The sequence below is a fragment of the Nuphar pumila genome, chromosome 3 (assembly GCF_984573655.1).
Source record: "Nuphar pumila chromosome 3, dmNupPumi1.hap1.1, whole genome shotgun sequence".
Classification (NCBI taxonomy): Eukaryota; Viridiplantae; Streptophyta; class Magnoliopsida; order Nymphaeales; family Nymphaeaceae; genus Nuphar; species Nuphar pumila.
This window is the reverse complement of record NC_143251.1, coordinates 19,646,494-19,666,741: the sequence shown is the minus strand read 5'-3', so window position 1 is coordinate 19,666,741 and position 20,248 is coordinate 19,646,494. Positions and strand designations below refer to the sequence as shown.

The 20,248-nt window shown below is 35.3% G+C and overlaps 1 protein-coding gene across 10 annotated transcripts in view; it reads left to right on the top strand.

Annotated features, from left to right (window-relative positions):
• Positions 1–1,798, top strand: part of LOC149842199 (putative protein phosphatase 2C 58) — a 90,633-nt gene extending 88,835 nt beyond the window's left edge. For all 10 annotated transcript variants that reach the window (XM_089998981.1, XM_089998989.1, XM_089998983.1 and 7 more), the window contains 2 exons: positions 1,163–1,217; positions 1,312–1,798. In XM_089998981.1, coding sequence (XP_089855107.1) covers positions 1,163–1,217; positions 1,312–1,473 — 217 coding nt within the window. In that variant the 3' untranslated portion in view covers positions 1,474–1,798. The remainder of the gene's footprint in view (positions 1–1,162; positions 1,218–1,311) is intronic.
• Positions 1,799–20,248: the final 18,450 nt, after the last annotated feature.

The window sequence follows — 20,248 nt, the reverse complement described above, 5'->3', positions numbered from 1 at the left end:
AACAATTTCTGAAAAATGAAGTTTGCTAAACATAAACAACTTTGTCATAAAGGGTAGCGTTTCTGTTGAAAAATACCAGTATTTGCCTTGTAGGTTTGTTCCTTGGAACATGCTGGTGTTTCATTGCTTGTCACAACAAACATTGATGCGGGATGAATTTCCTTCGGAGTTAATAGAGAGTCCCGATCGTATCTGTTGATAGGCTTATATGTCTGGATATGTCCTATCCTACTACCGTTTTGCAGTTTCTTTCTGCATTATGTTCACAGTAATTTGATAGTGAGAGTTTCATACATTGTTTAGCACTGTCTCCCACTTATTAATGCACAGTGCAAGCTTGCAAACAATTTGTCTACTCTATTTAGTTTAAGTGATGACATATTGATCTTTCATAGAAAATGACTTGGGACACATTTCTTTGTCATGTAAGCCTGACCTTATCACATCATGCCTCTTGCATATGTTTTATTCTCTTCCATGGAACTAGTCTGAAGATTGTCATTGATACGGCAAAGGTATAGATTTTAACTGAACTAGAAGCTGCATGTTTAAATGCAGAACAATGCATAGGGAATTTCAAAGAGACAAGGTTAAGGAAGGCTGCTTATGTTGCAAAAATACAGACTCCCAAATGATTCAACTGTTGGCACAGACATCGAATCAACTCCAGGAGGCAGTATATAGTAGTACTAGTATGTGATGAAAAATTAATTGTGATGATTTTACTTGTCTAAAACTAATAGCTATAGTGATCCAAAATGGAGACGAAAATGCCTGTCATAGGAAAAGGAGATTATGCTAGATAATTTGAAAACCCATGATAAATAACTTACAAAAAAAAATAATCACAAAGCGTGTAGCCCTTCATGGGCTACTGCTACATCAAGTCCAGTACGGAACAAAGCCGGGTGGTTTCATTCAGCATGGAAGAGATCCTCTTCCCTGCCCCCTTTTTTGTGGTATTAGTTATTGACGTGTAACTAATGACAAAGTCAAAAAAGTCGGTTTGTAAATTGCTTCGTTATGCAGCTCCAATTACTTGATTGCTAGAGTGACTGAGACAACTCAATATCATCTTCCTACATTGGCTGCCTTAAATTTGGTTCTCTGGTTATTTCTCGAAGTACTTGGCAGAAGAAGTGATCATTTCTTGTGTTTTCAGGGATTGCATGTCAAGCCAACAGCTGGTGGATTTTATCCATGAACATATAAACGTGGTAAGCATAATCACTGCCTTTCCTGCACTTTTGAAACTCGGAGCAGCCTGTTAACAAGAGTTACGTTTGCAACATCTTGGAATGAAAACTGCAGGATCCCACTCTCTCGGCTGTTTGTGAAAGGGTACTCGATCGGTGTTTGGCACCATCAACAGCTAGCGGTGAAGGGTGTGACAACATGACAATGATTATTGTGCAGTTCAAGAAGCCCATCCTCCCTACTGCAAAGGTTGAGGTTTTTTCCCAGTCCGAGTGAGACCAAGCCATGACAGTTATGCTCATAAGCAGTAGCTGCTGACTCTACACTGGCCAAGCATTTGTTAAAAAGGCCTTTCTCCTGGTATCTTCTTCAAACTCAAATCTTCATGTCAATGTAAATAATGTGTTGCTGAACATCAATATGGTCAGGACCTGCTGAACATCATAAATGATCACTGAAATACTTTGTACAGTTCTGCTCAGTTATTGGTTTTATTCAGGAAGGCTGATCAACAAATTGTAATACGGGAGTGTATAATTGCTCTGTTAGTACGTGATAACCATATTTCAGATATTGCATGTCATGGGATGGCCTAGTCTTTTTCATTCGTTCTTTCAAATGTGTTGCTTCATGTGGGTCTGCTTTCTGCTTTGTTGTATGGCTCCCAAGGTCAGGGTAGTGCTTGTGATGCCTAAATAGTCTGGTTCTTCTAACTGTTTGGAAGCCGGTTTTGGAGAGATGAGGGGTGATGGGGAGTGGAGATGAAAATGGTAGATGAGGCTAGAGTTGTCAATTACATTCTTGTAAGGATGTAGTTGAAAATTGCCCGTCTCCACTCTCAACACTATTCTCATATTTCAAAACAGGGTTTTCATACACCTGTGGGGATAGGTGGTATTAATTTGATCCGATTCCTTAAAAGCCCTACAATTTTTGACACTCTTGATGTCCAAAATCGCAAATACTTGATATCATTAGGATATTTTTACCTACCCTTCGCAACTGTTAATTGATGTCTTTTTGCAATAAAATTTGTACTACCCGTTGGATAGGTTTAACTCTCACTTAAATACAGAATCACATGTTTTTTTATGCGAATTCGGACCTAATGAACATCGCATAAATTTATTTACGATTTTTTGGTGAAATTGAAACAACAAAAGTCGCAAATATCTGACTCTTTCGTATATAATAAAAAAATTGTGAAACACCTCTTGCAAATATCATATTGTTTCACATATATCTTAAAATTACATAAATTTATATGTAAAACACCACTAATTTCACAAATAGCTTACTTTTTTTTACATATATTGCTTGCATGAAGTTATTTGTAAATCTCAAGATATTATAAATATTATACTTAAATTTTGCAAAATTATGATAAATATGTGATATTTTTTATTTTTTATAATTTTTTTGAATTATACTTGTTCGCATATACATTTTGAAATCTTGTGAAGTATATTTGCAAAAATCCTACAGATGGCAAAAATCAAATAATTTTGCAAAACTATTTCTCCATATATAGATAAGTCAATATGATTAACATAAAACTAAATACAATTGGTGTGCACGAAATAAAATAACTTAAGTTGTATTCATATAAAGTTACATTCAATACATAAGTTGTATTACAAAGTTACAGGTAAAGTGTTATCGTGATCAATTCAATTAGAAATGTAAGTTTAACTAGATTTATTACAAAGGTGTATAATTGTCCACAGCTCAGGTAGATGCACAAACTCTTTCAACACCTTTCTAATAAATGTCTACTTTTTCATTGTCTTTCACACCCTTGAAAGCTCTTTCCTTAATGTGCTTGTAGAACTTGATCGTACAATTTTTTATATATGTGACATCTTGTTAAAAATAATCTTTTATTAGCAAACAACTAATTACAACAAACATCTCAAACTAGTGAACAATATATATATATATATATGTATATATATATGTATATATATATATATATATATGTGTGTGTGTGTGTGTGTGTGTGTGTGAAGTTCAATATCAGTTTCTTCTCAAGTACTGCATATATTGTATGACAAATATACCAATCATACCTGTAAAATGAGAAAATATCAAGTAAAAAATATGTACATATATAAAATGAGTTAACAAATAAATGCAAAGTAATTACTCATTCTCTTTTTGAGAAATACTCTTCATCTTTTGTGTCGTCCAATCTTTACAACAATTGAACCCAAATTGCCCTAAAAAAATAAACCTGAAACACATGCACAAAAAATAGATAACAAACATACAAAAAAAAGGATAACATGTATGCAAAAAAAATGATTATATTATTGAGTAAGTTATATTATCATACTATTTGTTTGAGGTTTTGATCTGCTAAATATATGTTCGATGTAGAATTGTATAACCTGAAGTCATTTTCCTTCATGTCTATTACTCAAAAAACCAAATGCTCGTTGCCCCACTTGAAAGGAATTAAGAGTTGCAACATAAATATAGTATAATGTCGTTGTGCACGTGAAAATTTATTTGTAAGTATGCAAAGTTGTGTAAAAACATACCTTGTCAGTATCAAAGAAATGATATGACAAGTCATTGCTCTCCAAATAGTCAGTTGCCCTACTTTGATGGTCTTTAGTTGCGACCATTTATTGTAAACAAACAAGATTTACTAGTAAGTTTTTATTAATCGGTAGTAAAATAATATAAACATCGCTTTTATAATTCACAAAAAAACACAGTAAGGTAAAGGGTTTTTGACAAGTTTCTTTTTTAGTCCTCGTTGTGAGTTACTTGGAGTCTTTGTACGAATCTTGCTAGATGCTACATAGTAAATCCAATGTGTTAACAAAATAATAAACAAAATTAAGTGCAAACGTAACAAAAAAAATAAGCAATATAACGTATAAAATTAACACTTACATCACTTGCCAAGAGAGTTGTTTTGCCAAACTCATACTCTTTCAGCTACGAGGTGTTCTCTTCTATAACTTTTTCTTTCTCATTAATCTATTCTTGACAACAAAATAAATTATATATAATTATTATCAAATATACACACATGCTTTAGGATATTGCTTATGCCTCATGTATGATCAACTCTTCCTTGTTCTTTGAAATTTGTGGCTCTTTTAAGCCCTTTCTTTTGTAAGAACATGTACAGCCATACATCTCAAACTACCTAGATATACACATAAAGAAATAATTAATTAAAAAATACTAGATATACACACAAAGAAATAATTTATTAAACAACACGAGATATATATACATACTTTATTCGTGGTGCTGCCTATTGTGGTCAACCTCACCACGTACACTACACTTGTATGACACAAGAACCCAGTGTTTTATTCTTTGTCTATTAACCTTTCATCGCCCAACTTTGCAAACTACTTTTGGTGGATAGACAATTTTTTATAGTAGGTGGAGCAATATATGAGATATTATCCCGATCGAGCAGAATAAATATTGATTATATGCAGTTTGATATGATTCAACTTTGAACCACTTGTCGCAGTAATCCTCTGGTAGGTTTCCCTTATACAAAATACATGCAATCACATGTTCACAAGGAATCCTATTAGCCAACCACTCTTCACAAGATCACAAACACCTATGAAGATCAACAATGCAATCATGAGTTCGATCACAGACTTTGTATTATTGTCGGAGTCAATGCACTACTTGCACATATATTTATTGTATTTTTTTTCCAATTCCTCTAGCTTTTCTTTTATCTTTAGCACCGCAACACCTGTCATATGTTGCCTCATAAACTTTTTTTCTCAAATAGTTTCATCAACATGATATGAAGTTTTTTAATAAGTGAAATTAGGAGCTAGTCACGTATGATGAAAATCCATGAATTGAAGTTATCCGCTATATTAGATGTTAAGCAACTATATCTTTTCGCTTGAAAGTGACACTTAGCCCAGTGTTTTAAATCCATGTTAGTGGTAATATAATTGTATGTGTTTGTACTTTGTTCTTTAACTTTGTTGTTTCATGGCTACTCGAGTTACACTCCACGAGTCTGCAATGAATCTTGAACCACATTTCTTTGAAAAGTTCTTTGTCAAATACTTCATGCAAAATCCAATATGACATATAGGCCATGTGTGGGGGACAACATACTTTAAACCTGGATGCCTATATGAGATAACTATCAATATTCCTTTCTCTCTAAAGTCATCGAAGTGTATGAATTTGTGTTTTAATACCTATAAAAACTATGCTCAAAAATCTTTTTATTCCTTATCAACAACTGCAAATGCTATCAAAAGATCTCATCATAATGATCAATACTATAGGCCAATAACAATATACATGCATATCTTTTTTTTTAAAATATGTCATCTACCATAAGAACTGAAGGGTATCATTTAAAAAACCCATCGATGCTTGACTTAAAGGATAAGAACAAGTACTTAAATCAATCTTTTCAATCAATCTTAGTATATCCTAGCGATCATCAGTTAACATTCATCAAATGATCTAAATAGGAGGGAAACATCTTGAAGGACTGTTCAAATGAACCATATAATGCATTCTTAGTTTTTTCTTATCTACGCCATGCTTGTTTGTAAGTAACCTCCACACCTTTCTCGCGACTGATGTCATTTATTATTTTTCTTGGAGTTATCTTTAGTTTATCGTGCATGCATTTATAAATAACACTTGAAATCCACTTTAAAGACAATTTCTCTACTACAAGGTGGTCAATAATACACTACATGTATGCTCGCTATCATACATCTTTACTTAAAAGAAACCTGCTCTGCGTACCATTTTGCAATGCATCTTTTAGGGGCAATCAACCATCATATGAGTGTTCTTCCTCATACATACGATATTAACTTTGTTATTGCAACTCTAAGAATTTTGCTTTATATTTATTTTTTATCACATAATTTTTCAAAAACTCATGACAATGCTTCAGATCATTAAACCTTTTGCCCAAAGCAATTTCTTGATCGTTTAGTGTATTGATAGCCATTGAAATTGTTCACAATTATTATGCAATTGCTCATACAAATCAGATGTCTCCGCTTCAATGATTTTTAATTACTCTTCGTTGTATGATAACTCATTGAACGATAGCAAATGATTCACATTCTCTAATGTCATTGGTGCATCACTTTTACCCACCCTTATTTATCTAATGTCATCGTCTCTTATCGACATAGTATATTCATCATCATCGATATCATCCTATTCTACGCTGTCAACATGATCGCTGCTATCACTAATTGACTATTTGGTTACTCCAACTATATCAAAATTTATTGTATATATTCATTCATTTGCATGCATATATGCATTATTCCTGCATTTTCAACATTGAAGATTAACCATCAAAATATCATATTCATCATCGCACTTACATTTCAACTATAAATTATATTAAAATTCTAACTTGTACCTAGCATTGTCGTATGCCTGAGAAGACTGTATGTCATTCAAATTACTACGATGAAGATCACTGGCTGATTTGTCTACGTGGTTCCACATCTTTTGTAGTGATCCGTTGATCACGTATAATATTAATATCATTCACTATTTGGGACAGTTGGACAATCGACAAAAAACTCATCTCGATAGATGGTGGAGATACATGCATATTCTTTACGGGATTCACATAATTTCATTCAGCAATTACTCCTTGATTTTCTTTGCATACATTCAAGTAAACATCACTACTAAATAACATTGATTCTACATTATTATCATCAACATCTATCCATATTTCTTTGTTGTTTAAGTTTAAAAAATAACTATGTGATTTATTATTCAACATATCTGATTTTATGAGATATCAAAACCATAAATTCCTTAAAGATAATATTTTTGAGACCATTATAGATTTTCAATTAGTATAATCAGAACTACAATTGTGTACTTTAGCCTTTTTAGACGCCATCATTGATTGCTAACAACAATCACAATAGTATACTTTAGCCCTTTTAATGCTTGTGCACAATGAACCCTAGCCCCATTACACCAATACAAGAACAAGTATTAACTAACGGACAAACAAACAATCATAAATGATCTATAACAATATAAATTTCTATGAAAAAAACTGTAAACATAGTAAACCCTAAACAAAAGTCAATCACAAGGATGATACCAAACCTCCTCGAAAATACACATGGAGATACACAACTATATAGTGTATGAAACTCACATTTCAAACCTATAGATGGGGAAGTTGATCATAAGGATGATGCCGCAACCTCCTCGAAATGCAGGAATGCCCGCAAGGGTTCTACAAAGAAGTTCTTTGCAGACATAAACAAGAAGAAAAAATCCTTGAACAAAAAATGAGTATATATATGATTTGATAAAATCACTATTATTAAAAAAATTGCATATAATAAAAAGTTCGCCAATATGTAAGTAGTGTATTTACGATTATGTTGGTTCCCTTTAAGTGAAGTTTCACACATAAATTTATGTGATTTTTAGGATATATGCGATGAAATGTATTTCATAAATATTTGTATGCAATTTTTTTTATTATATGTGAAAGAGTTGAACATTTGTGATTTTGATGGTTTCAATTTCACCAAAAGTTCGCAAATAAATTTATGCAAGTTCGTGAGGTCTAAATTTGCATAAAAAAACCCGTGATTGTGTATTTAAGTGAGAGTTGAACCTAACCGGCAGGCAGTACAATTTTATCACAAAAGAATTCAATTCATGGTTTTGAAGGGTAAAAAGGTCCTAACAATGTCGAACATTTGCGATTTTAGACATTGGAGAATATAAAAAATTATAGGGTTTTAAAGAATCAGGTCAAATTACTCATACATTACAATTATTTTTAGTGTTAATTGCACCCACATTAAATATCATCCCCCCTCCCATCTCGAGCTCCATAACAGCCCGTCGCCTATGCCTAATGAACAAAGGATTAAGATGATACCAAGTCTTCTAAAAGACTGAATAGAGTTGATTTAGGATCAAGTGATGATTTTTTTCTTCCTCTTTTGGTAGCAAATCTTAAGGGTAGAGACGTGAGATTTAGGATAACTTATCTTTTATAATAATGAACCCACCCAAGTGTATGTATGTGTGCGCGCTCTTGAACGATTCCTTAATTGTAATCAATGTTGTCAATATCGAGGCGAATACGTATCGTATCATCCGATAATCGATAGGTTTCACCTTTGAATCTTGAATTGATTATTTTTTCATAAATGTATAAAATTACTTAAAATTATTTTTTAATAGTTTTTAATAGCTTTAACATGTGTCACGTTCTGATTGACAAGTAATATTTTTTAATTATTTTTTGGCCGATTCAAAGTATTCGGCCGATTCATTTCAATCGTTAGCCAAACGATACATGGCCTATACCGATACTGACAACATTGATTGTAACACAAAATAGGGGCCCATTTGTGTGCCTCCTCCAGGTTTCTGCAGAAATGCACAAAACCCCATGCATTTTCGTGGGACCCAAACACAAACGCGAGATCCTCTTTGGAAAGAGGACCTCGTTTTCAAGGGGCCACCCCTCCTTTCCGTGGAAACAATTCCAGTGGGGTGGTCGGACTTGAGTTCCACGGTGCTCTCTTTCAGGCCCTAGATGAAAAAAAGTGCCTGGAGAAATCAAGAGGATCGGGTGCAAATATGATATGATTGCACAAAAATTGTGCATTACGCACCTGATCGCCATCCATCAAGTCTTGGGCCCTACACCTGACAGTCCTCAAGAAGGAGGGTGATAAGGTGCTTAATGCACAAATATTTGTGCAATTATATTGCACATGATCTTTTCACTCTTTGGGGGTTGATGCTTAGATTATGCCCTCCTCCGCCTCTGTTTATAGCAGTGGAATAGGACCATGGTCATCCAACACCCCCTTTTGTTTATATTACTTTGGAAAAAATATGATGAAATTCCGTCTTATTCAAAATATCGGCAAAACAAACTTATTTGCTTGATGGAAAGTTTAGAACACGGATAGTTATATTTAAAAAAAAACCAAGAAAACTTTAAAATAGATTTACTGTTGTTAGATCTCGGGTTTGATTCATGTTGAATCTTGGATTAGAACCCATAATTCTTACACCCTACAACGATTTTTAGGTATAAAGATCATATACATGTCCGTTTTATAAAATTACTGGGATGGTGCAACGTCCCATCCATATGGCTGGGCGCTAGGTAAATGAGGGTCTAAATTAAAAAAATTGTTAATGATAAAGAATAAAAATCAACCAAGACATAAACTTAGGTATACATTTAAAATATGAAAAATAAACTGTACTGGACAGAAAATATCACCCGTTTTTTTGAAATACCCAAATTTGTAAATACCCAATTTTACTATAACCTTTTTAACCCTCCCATGTGCAAAACTAACGAAGTTTGTACGACATAGATAACACAATCTCCCACTTAAAAGGAGATCCACACGTTTTTTTTTTCTTGAGGACATCATGAAGGTCGCATAAAATTATGTCTGAACTTCATGTAAATCTCAAATTTCAAAATATTGTACACATGTAGCGAAGTTCACACATATATCATGAAGTTAGCACATAATTTTATGCGAACCAAGTTTTACTCTCTAACTTTGGAACGTCGCATATATGTCATGAAGTTCACATACAATTATGCACGAACGCCACAACCCATAAATTTTTAAGGTTATTTGTGGTCTCCAACCAGTGATCCCAACCTGCGATGATGTGTGGGTGAGTGTAGTGGACTTGAAGAAGAGGCTTTTGAGGTGTTTCTGGGGCTGAGAAGCCCAATGAGGGCACCTTTGTGGGGTTGATCAAGGCATGCGGTGTGAGTCTGTGTCTGGAGAATGTGATGAAGGTGTTCTCTTACTGCCTTAATATAGGGATAGATATCGATGCATCGGTGTAGACGTCACTTTTGGACACATTTCTCAACTGCAGTGGGTTCGAACCTGCTTGCCAGTTTTTCGACTGGATGGCTAGGCTTGTTGAGGGTGGGCTGTGTGGGCAAGCATTGGGTCTTCTGCAGGAGGAGAATGTGGTGCCGGATGCTGGTTCCTTGGTGTGTGGTCTGCTTGCTTGTGCTCGAATGGCGAGGTTGGACCCCGGCAAGTGAATCCATGGTTACCTGGTTAGGCACTTCTCAGGCTGTGGAGTGATGGAGTCTACTGCAATTACCAATATGTATGCTAAATGTGGTAACATGGATTGAACAATCTTGTGCATCGAGGGCATACCCTGATCAGTTGGAGCTCAATGGTTGCAGGGTATGGCAGGCATGGGCGAGCTAAGGAAGCACTCGGGCTTTTCGAGTGCATTGTGAATTCTGGAGTTACGCCCGATATAATTAGTGTTGTCAGACTGTAACTATGCTGGTATGGTAGAGAAGGGCTGGCAGTACTTTGAACGCATGGCCAATGAATTTGGCATTGAACCAGATGGAAGACATTATGGATGGATGCATGGTGGACCTTCTTGGCCAGGCTGGTTTACTTGATGAGGCACGAGATCTGTTGGCCAAGATGCACGCAAGAGCAAGAGGTGGTGCATGCTTGGTGCCTGCAGTCGGCGCCGTGAGCTTGCTTTGGGAAACTCTGTTGGTTCAATTTTGGTCGATGGGGATTGTGGAGATGGAGGTGTTTTTACACTTATGCTTGCAACAAAGGTAGGTGGGAAGAGGCATCAGAGTATAGGTCACTGATGGAAAGGAAGGGCGCAAGTATGATGGAGATGATAAGACGAATGTAAACTAATCATCCCCCCCACCCACACACACACACACACACACACACACATTTGAAATTACTCATCCTTCAAAATTTTCAGTGTTGGGCTCTCAAAGAAGAATGTAAACTAATCATTAAGGATAGCTGGGGAAAATTGAACCTAGGGGATGTGCCATGTTCATGCTGGCAACCAGATTGGCTATAACAAAAAGAAATTTAGCCAGATGAAGAGAAATCACATAACCTTTGGATGATGGTACAACAGTCGATGAGATGGAAGGGATAAAAGAGGAGACGATTAAATATTTCGAAAGTCAATTCGGCAAGACTTATACGACAAGCAACGAATTCTCGGGAGAGTGACCCTGGAGTAAAGGAAAAGAACAATGTTCTCTTAATGAAAGAAGTTTCTCATACATGAGTCGAAAATACAGTCTTTAAGCTTGAAGGGGGATAGTGCTCCGGGACCAGATGGTTTCCCCACTTTTTTTTTTCAAAAAATTTGGTATATTTGTAGGTGTTACCAAAGCAGTCAAGAACTTCTTCCATACTGGTAAACTGCTGAAAAAAATCAATTGCACAAACATAACCTTAATTCCTAAAAAGGAGGGGGCAGACTGATTGTTAAAATTTTGTCTGGTTGTGATTTTATATACAAGGTGCTTACTGAGACTATTGTCAATAGGATGAAGGGGATTCTGAACAGGATCATTAGTCCTAACCAATAAGCCTTCCTTAAAGGGCGTAGCATTCTCGAAAGTGTGCTCATGGTGCACGAGATGAAAGGCTCAATGTTTGCAATTAAGAAAAATAAGACAGACCTAAGGCTTATGACGGTTGATTGGGACTTTTTGGAAGATAATTGTTTTTTGGTTTTGAGATTATATGGTAAAGGAAGATCATGAGTTGTGTTAGAACTCTCTCCTATGCAATGATAAACAATGGAGAGGTAAGGCCTCTTTTTTGGAGAAGCTAGAGGATCTGGCAAGGAGACCCGATGTCTCCATATCTGTTTCTACTAGTCGTCGCTGAGAACATAAATAACCTAAAGTTGTCAGCTACAAGGGGGCCTTATCACTCACCTAGATTTAGGTGGCTTATGTTGGGTTTCCCTCTTTATGGGACCCATCTATCTTGAAAATGGATTGCTTAATAACTGATCATTTATGACATCATCAGTAGTTCGATGCATATTCATTATCGCAGCATAATTCCCAAGCACGATGCTTGATCTTCTCAAGAACAATTTTGGAGTATTCGCTGGATAGCGATTTGTAGAAGTCCTCACAGCTAAATGACGATTCAGCTGTTCAGAGTTTTTGAGAATCAGAGATTTGTCGATGGCAATTTGTGGTTAGTTCTTTAAGCTGCTTAACGATTTGTTTCAGTACTCGCTGGATAGCGATTTGCAGTACTCGCTGGATAACGATTTGCAGTATTTGCTAGATAGTGATTTATGATAAGACGATTCAGGCACATTGTAAGTTGTGCAAAACGTTTAGTCTTGCGCATTAAATGTGGGTCTCATTCTCTATTTAAGAGATGGATGAGAGAGAAAAAGTAAGAGATGAAAAAGCAAGAAGAAAGTGTGAGAAACACTTTTAGGGCACCGAAAGGGTGTGAAGAGAACAAAGCAAGAAATGTTGCTACACTTCTTTTAGGACAGCTTCGTGAGGTTAGTTCTTCAGAGCATTTGTTCTTTGTTCTTCAGTGAGGTATATCCTCTTTTATTTATTTCGTTACACCTTCGTGTGTTTGTAAGAGCTTATGTTCTTTGGCCACTTTGTAAACTCTGTTTGAAGATAGTGGAAGGTGCTGACCTATTGGTCGCCGTGGACGTACCTCAGTTTGAGAGGAAACCATGTAAATCTTTGTGTGTTGTTTTTGTTTCCGCTGTTGGTTTACCTTTCTTCGTCTGTCATCGTTGTATTGCCTCCATCGATTCACACTTGTGGGAAAACCAGTTTTTTCCAACAGCTTTAAGTGACATCATCATTTTATGCTAACAATGCATTATTTTTTTTAAGAGATCATAACATTCTGAAGATCTTGGCATCTTTTGAGGCAGTTTCATGGCTCAAGATTAGTGTTGAAAAGACTATTTTCCTCGCCTGCAACATGCCTCATAGCATAAAAGACACTATAGCAAGGTGTTGTGGGTGGTAGTATGTAAACTCCCACTCACGTACTTGGGGCTGACCCTCTTCAGAGGGAAACTTAGAAAAGCAATGTGTGGACCATTATTACATAAGTTTCGAACTAAAATGGAGTCATGGCAGGGTAGTTTCATCAGAACAGTTCTTCAATCGTTGCCTCTTTATTGGATGGATTCCTTTCAGCTTCCAGCTAGCGTATCCTCCACCATTGAGAAAATTTTGTGCAGGTTCTTGTGGCAAGGGACAACAAGAATCACCATCCCCACCTCTTGTGCTGGTATAGCATTTATAATCCACGAAAAGGACTTGACATTAGGAGTATAAAAGAAATGAATATGGTATGCCTCGCAAAGTTGGTGTGCAAGGTGGCAAACCAGGTTGATACCCTTTGGACCTTGCTAATTTGAAGAAGTTGAATCCGGATAGAAATGGTTTATCTGATGAGATCTCTTTGGCCATGTTTCACAGAGGGTTTCACCTGTTGAAGAGAGAGGTGGGCCCACTCCCTCTCTAATGGGTGAAACCGCCCAAGCTGAGGGCCTTATCTAGAATGACGTTCTTTATTCGAGATAAAGCTCAAGGTGAAACAACGTAATTGGTTCATGCTGGGTTACCGACTACCCAAGGAGGAGTAAACCTTACAACAGATAACTCTCGCTTCTCGCTTCTATAAATAGGAGAGATGGCTCACTCACCAGGATAGCACATTTGAAGTGAGCAAACTCTCCTTGAAGAAGGTCATAAACTCAATTCCTCTTCGATCCTTCAATGAACTCAATTCCTCCATCTCGATCCTTCGTTGGTATCAGAGTCTGGTGTATGCATACAGAGGCTCCTCCATAACGCCATCTCCATTGCCTATCACGACTCGAGAGCCATCGACAATCGACCTCAGTTCAAGGAAAAGAAGAGGCCTCCAGATTTTGGCGACCTCTGCTTCTGTTAATATTATCAGGCAGACACAGACCCAGTACTGGGTTTGTTGGTGATAGTCCCTGCTTGCAAACGTCCTCCACAACGGAGGCGGAGTTTCCTTTTTGGGTCGCCAGTAATCTGTGAACCCTTATTTTTTTTAAAAAATATGCTATTTTCTTCCACATCTTAGAGGGTTGCCAGTAACTAGCGACCCCCTGTATCAGGCAATCTGAAATCAAATAAAAAAAAAGGGATAAAAAAAAATTCTACGAGTTTTTAAGGCATCGCATTTTTTTTCGGCCACTCATTCAACATAGTGATCCGGATCGTTTATAGCAGAAAAAGGAATCAAACCAGATGAGGAACACATTTTCTTTAATAGATAAATACAACTAATAATAAAAGGAAAGGGGAGGAGTGAAAGAAATCTATTTTTTTGCCCGAGTAGAAGAATTTTTATTTTCTTTTGCCCGACGATCCATCCGGTTAAGTGATTAAACTGGATGGTTTATCGCACAAAGGGGCATACAAGTTTTTCTAAACAAAAGAGATTTTTTTTTTACACCAAGCAACCTCTATTTGAGAAAACTGAATGCCTCATCCCTTTCGAAAAGGGAAAGTATCAAACTAAAGAAATGGTGAGGGAGAAATGATTACCTTCTTTTCTTTCTTTCATTAGAAAAGGTCTACCTTCTACAGACGCCGATTCCTGCACACTAGCCTGCACATTTTTTTTTCTTCATCAGCGACCACCCCCAGAAAAATGCACGATTCTTGTTATTGCTCGTTTCCTTGTAGTGGGACATTGCAAGTTCTAACCCCACATCAGTGGTTAACCGCCTAACCCCAACAAGATTGAACCATAGATCTGGAAAAGAAAAAATAAAATAAAACAAAAAGGGAAAAATCGTAGGTAGAAAACAAAAAGGAAAATCAACAAGGGGCTAATCATCGTATTTTTTTTCTTTACATCGCATTTTTTCCAACGATTAGATCGGATCTAGCACACCTATTTCCTCCAGAAACTTCCAACCGTCACCAACACTTCTTTTGTCGACTGAAAACAACAACAAAATAAAACAAACAAAACACAAGCCTGCATCGACTGCTTCTGCCATTTTTTCTGCCGAACACAGGCATAGCACAAACTGGCTTTGCATCTATTTTTTTTTTTTGCAAAAACAGGCAAAAGAGGATAGGAGAACACAAGCGAATATAGGCAGAGCATCGGTAGAGCGTTGACCACTTCTATTTTTTTTGGCGAACGAAAAAGAGCAGATCAACGTTCTTCGCCGATTGAGAAACAGAAAAATAAAGGAAAAACCGATAGAAGCTTCATCCAAAAGCTTTTGATTTTTTTGAGAACAAGGTATTTATACATGTTTATAGGTAAAAACACCATAGTAACCCTGTTCTTTACTGGAAATTCTAGTCATGTCCCCAAACAGGCGAATTTACTTGTTGCCCTTGGTCTTTTCAGGTATTTACAGTCATTCACCATGTTGTTCATTTACTAATTTATCCCTGCTTTTAATTTGATTACCCGTACTATCCCTATGTTAAAAATTACTGCAGTGCCATTTATCTTTGCTGAATTTTACTTTTGTATTCCTAAATTACAACAACAATATTTATTTTTCTGGTAATTCTAGAAAAAGACTTGCACTCGAAAAATAATTTTTTGAAATAGGGTCAATTTTTTGATATTTTACAGAAAATATCCTATTTTCTTTAGAATTCATTTTACCTGCAGAATTTTTTTATTCGCAGTTCTCTGTTATAAACCTTTCTGAAATTACAAGAAAGGGTTTAAAAGTGCAGATTACCTCATTTATTCTGTAATTAAGTAATTGATTGACATATCAACTTTTACACTTATTTTGTAGTTTTAAATTATGAAAGTCATATTTCATGTACTTTTGACTAATGTTCTTCAGATTATCTACTTGTTGAAGGTGAATTTATTCTTATCATATCTTGCCATTTAAATATATATATATATATATATATATATATATATATATATATATATATATATATATATAATCAAACACAAAAAAATGACAAGTAGGGTGTGTGCCACTGAATTAGCCAAAACTGACAAACTTAACACAAACTTTCACATTTGAAAGAGGAGGATTCCTCTTGTTCTAACATTGAAGGGCATCAAGAATACCCTCACCACTGAAATGAGAGATCTTGGTATTGTAGCCACTGACGAGGTCAAAGCCTCGTATACAAAATACAGAAGAGACAACATGTTGGCTAGAATCATCATGTTAAGTTATATGGATGATGATCTCATTGGGGTATTTGAAGATTACCTTACAACTAAGTCCATGTTTGAAACAATTTCTAAGAAATATGACACCACTTCTAAAACCCACATTCAACTTCTGTTAGAACAATATAATATATGTTGTATGCAAGAAAATAATAATGTTGTTGACCATGTCAATAAAATGCTTATTATGGCCAAGGACCTGACAATTGTTGAGAATGTGATTCTTGACTGGATGCAGATATCTACCATTCTACATAGTCTACCATCCACATGAAAGATGGTACAAACAAGTCTTAGGTTAAGCTCTAAAAACTTAACCTTGAAGGAGCTTCCCGCTTAATTAAAAATTGAGTAGTAATGCATGCAACAAGATAGAAAAAATGAATTACACTTTGCCAAAGATGACCCCTCTCAAGGCTATAGCCCTTCTAGATGTCCACAATTTAAGAAGGAATACTTTAAAGGCAATGGCAATTTTGATAAGAAAAGAGGTCAAACATTTCGCAAGCGGCAGGCAGCCGCCTCAAAAGTGAAGTGCTTCAAGTGTGAAAAAACTGGAGACTTCAAGAGAGATTGTAGGAGCCAGTCAAACAACAACACTGGCAGTAACAATAGAAAAAACCAGCAAAAGGAGATGCGAGATATAATATGCATGATATCAGAATGCTCTTATACGGACCAAGCTCTTTCCGGTTGGTGGGTGGACTATGGGGCAACATGACATATAGCAATAACTAAGGAGAGAATGTGGACATGGTCGAGTACCAGCCTGGTGAACATCGGGTGTACATGGGCAACAATACTTACTCTGATGTTATGGGTATTAGGACGTATAGGTTTAAAACTTCTAAAAATAATGTATTATTATCCAATGTTCTATTTATACTGTCAATGAGGCAGAATTTAGTGTATGTCCTGGCCCTAGTTACCAAAGGTTTTGAGGTTAGATTTCACCCAGGGAAAGTCACCATGAGAAAACATGGACGCATTCTATTTGATGTTATTTTTGACAAAAATAATAGACTATTTAAAATCAATGATTTTGATATAAATAAAGTTTCATCACTTTTTACTTATATCGATATTGTCTTCCATGTGGATGTAAATGTTTGACATCAAAGACTTGGACACATTAACTTAAAAAAGATGAAACTTGTTTATTTAAAATTAATCCCTAAATTTAATGAGTCTTTATTTCATAGACATGGACTTTGTATCTATGAAAAAATGATAAGAAAACCATTTTCACAAAATGTTACTAGAGCATCAGAATTATTAAAAATCATAATCACTGACATTTATGATCCCTTTAAGACTCCAACTTATAAAGAAATGTAATATTTTATGTCATTTATTGATGACTTTTCTAGATACAGTTATATATATCTTATCACTTATAAGTATGAAGCATTAGATAAATTTAAGAAATATTGTCAAGAGGTTGAGATCCAACTTGGTAGGAAGATTAAAGTTTGATGGTCTGATTGGAAAAGAGAATATACCTCAAATAAATTATCTGAATATTGCAAAGCCAATGAGATCAGACCGCAAACTACTACTCCTGACACACCTCAATAAAATGGTGTTGTTCAAAGATTTAAAAGGACTCTTCTTGATATGGTTAGATGTATGCTATCTAACATTTCATTACCCAAAGTATTTTGGGGAGAAACTATACATACAACAACATATGTTCTAAATAGAGTTCCATGTAAGGCTATTGTCTCCACACCTTATGAATTATGGATAAGAAGAAAATCCAATTTAAGTCACCTTCGCAGATAGGTTTCTATAACTCATATAAAGGTTATAGAGCGATCAAGACATAAACTCGATACTAGATCTATAAGGTGTATATTTATTGGATATCCCAAAGGATTTAAAGACTATAGATTTTACCACCTAAATAAGGGTTTAATCGAAAGTAGAGATGTAATCTTCTTAGAAGATCAAAACATGAAAGAAGTTATTCCAGAAATAAATGGAAACAATCCTCTTGATCTGCAATATGATTCTGATGACATGCAAGAACCTATAAGTAACAACAAACCTTGTGAAATCGTTCCTTCTACTTCATCTCAACAATCTCAGGTTGGGCATAAAAGGTCTAGAGCTCCTCCGTCTTACTTAGATGACTATTATGTCTACCTATCAGACGAACTTTATTATGCTTTAAACATAGATGACACAGTAGATAACCTGTCATATGGTGAGACAATAAATTCACACGAGTCAACAGACCGAGTAAAAGCCATGAATGAGTAAATTGAGTTCATTGAGAAAAACCAAGTCTGAAAATTGATCGAGTTACTTGAGAAAAGGAAAGCCATTGAATATAAATGAATATTAAAGAAATTCAAGTCCAATGGTAGCATTGACAAATTTAAAGCAATATTAGTTGCTAAGGGTTTTTTCTCAGAAAGAAGGATTAGATTATGTTGACACATATTCATGTGTTGCAAAATTCACCTCAATAAGGATAATTTTTGCAATTTTAGCTCATTATAACCTAGATCTACATCAAATAGATATAAAAACTGCTTTTCTTAATGTGAGCTGATTGAAATAATATTTATGGCACAACCTGAAGGATACATAATTAAAGGTAAAGAAGATAAAGTATATAGGTTGAAAAAATCTTTATACGGACTTAAACAATCACCACGTTAGTAGTACTTGAAGTATCATAAGGCTATCACATCTTTAGGCTTTGTGGCAAATAAAATTGACCACTGGTTTATGTCTAAAAAAGTGAGAGTAAATTTGCTATTCTCTCACTATATGTAGATGGCATTTTTTTGACTGAAAATAACAATAACATGATTGTCAAAACCAAGTCATGGTTAAATTCTCAGTTTGAAATGAAAGACATAGGAGAAACATCCTATATTCTTGGAATTAAAATCACTTGAAACAGAAACTCTAGACTTTTAAGCCTAAGACAAGAAAGATATCTAAATCAGATACTCATGAAATTTAAAACGAGTAATTGTAAGCTAGTTAGAACACTTATGGTAAAATGTGTAAGTTGAGTAAGAATGATAGTCTAGGTGATGGACAAGAAAAGCTAAATGTCCCTTATGCACAAGTTGTTGGAAGCTTGATGTAAGATATGCTATGCAAAAGGCCTAATATCAGCTTTGCTATTGGCTTCGTTAGTCGCTACCAGAGTAATCCTGGTTGGCCATACTTGCAATTAGTAAAAAGAATATTTTGATATTTAAAATGGACTATAAACTTGAAACTATATTTTCAAGTTGATTCTTTAGAATTAACTGGGTATTCTGATGCTGACTTTGCTTAAAATAGAGATGATAGTAAATCAACCTCTGGATATGTTTTCCTCCTCAGAGGAGGAGCAGTTTCTTGGTCTTGTAAGAAACAAGGCTGTGTAGCGTAACATACTCAGGAAGCTGAATATATTGCATGCAATGCAGCTACTACATTTGCCGTTTGAATAAGTTGCTTTATTAATGATTTAAAATAAAAAATAACCAACGAGCCAATCCAAATTTATTATGATAATTAGACTGTCATATCTCTTATGAAGAGTGAAATTGATAATTCAAAAGTAAACATATAATGATAAAGTACCATTATATTCATGATATGATTGAAATGAATGAAATCAAAGTCATTTATTTACCTACATATGATATGATTGATGATCTTTTAACAAAGGGTATATCAGAGAAAATATTCTCGAAACATGTATCATGTATGAGATTAAGATATGTCTAACAAAGACATATGTTTGGATGAGAAACTGAAAAAATATAACTCATTTCAGGAATATTGATGCAAGAGAAATATTTCAATACTGGAAGGCTAAATCCTGCATCTTGATTTATTTCACATGGCCAAGTGGGAGATGTTGATCTGATGAGATCTCTGCGATCATGTTTCTCGGAGGGTCTCACTCGTTGAAGAGAGAGGTGGGTCTACTCTCTTCCTAATGGATGAAACCACACAAGTTGAGGGCCTTATCCAGAATGACACTCTTCATT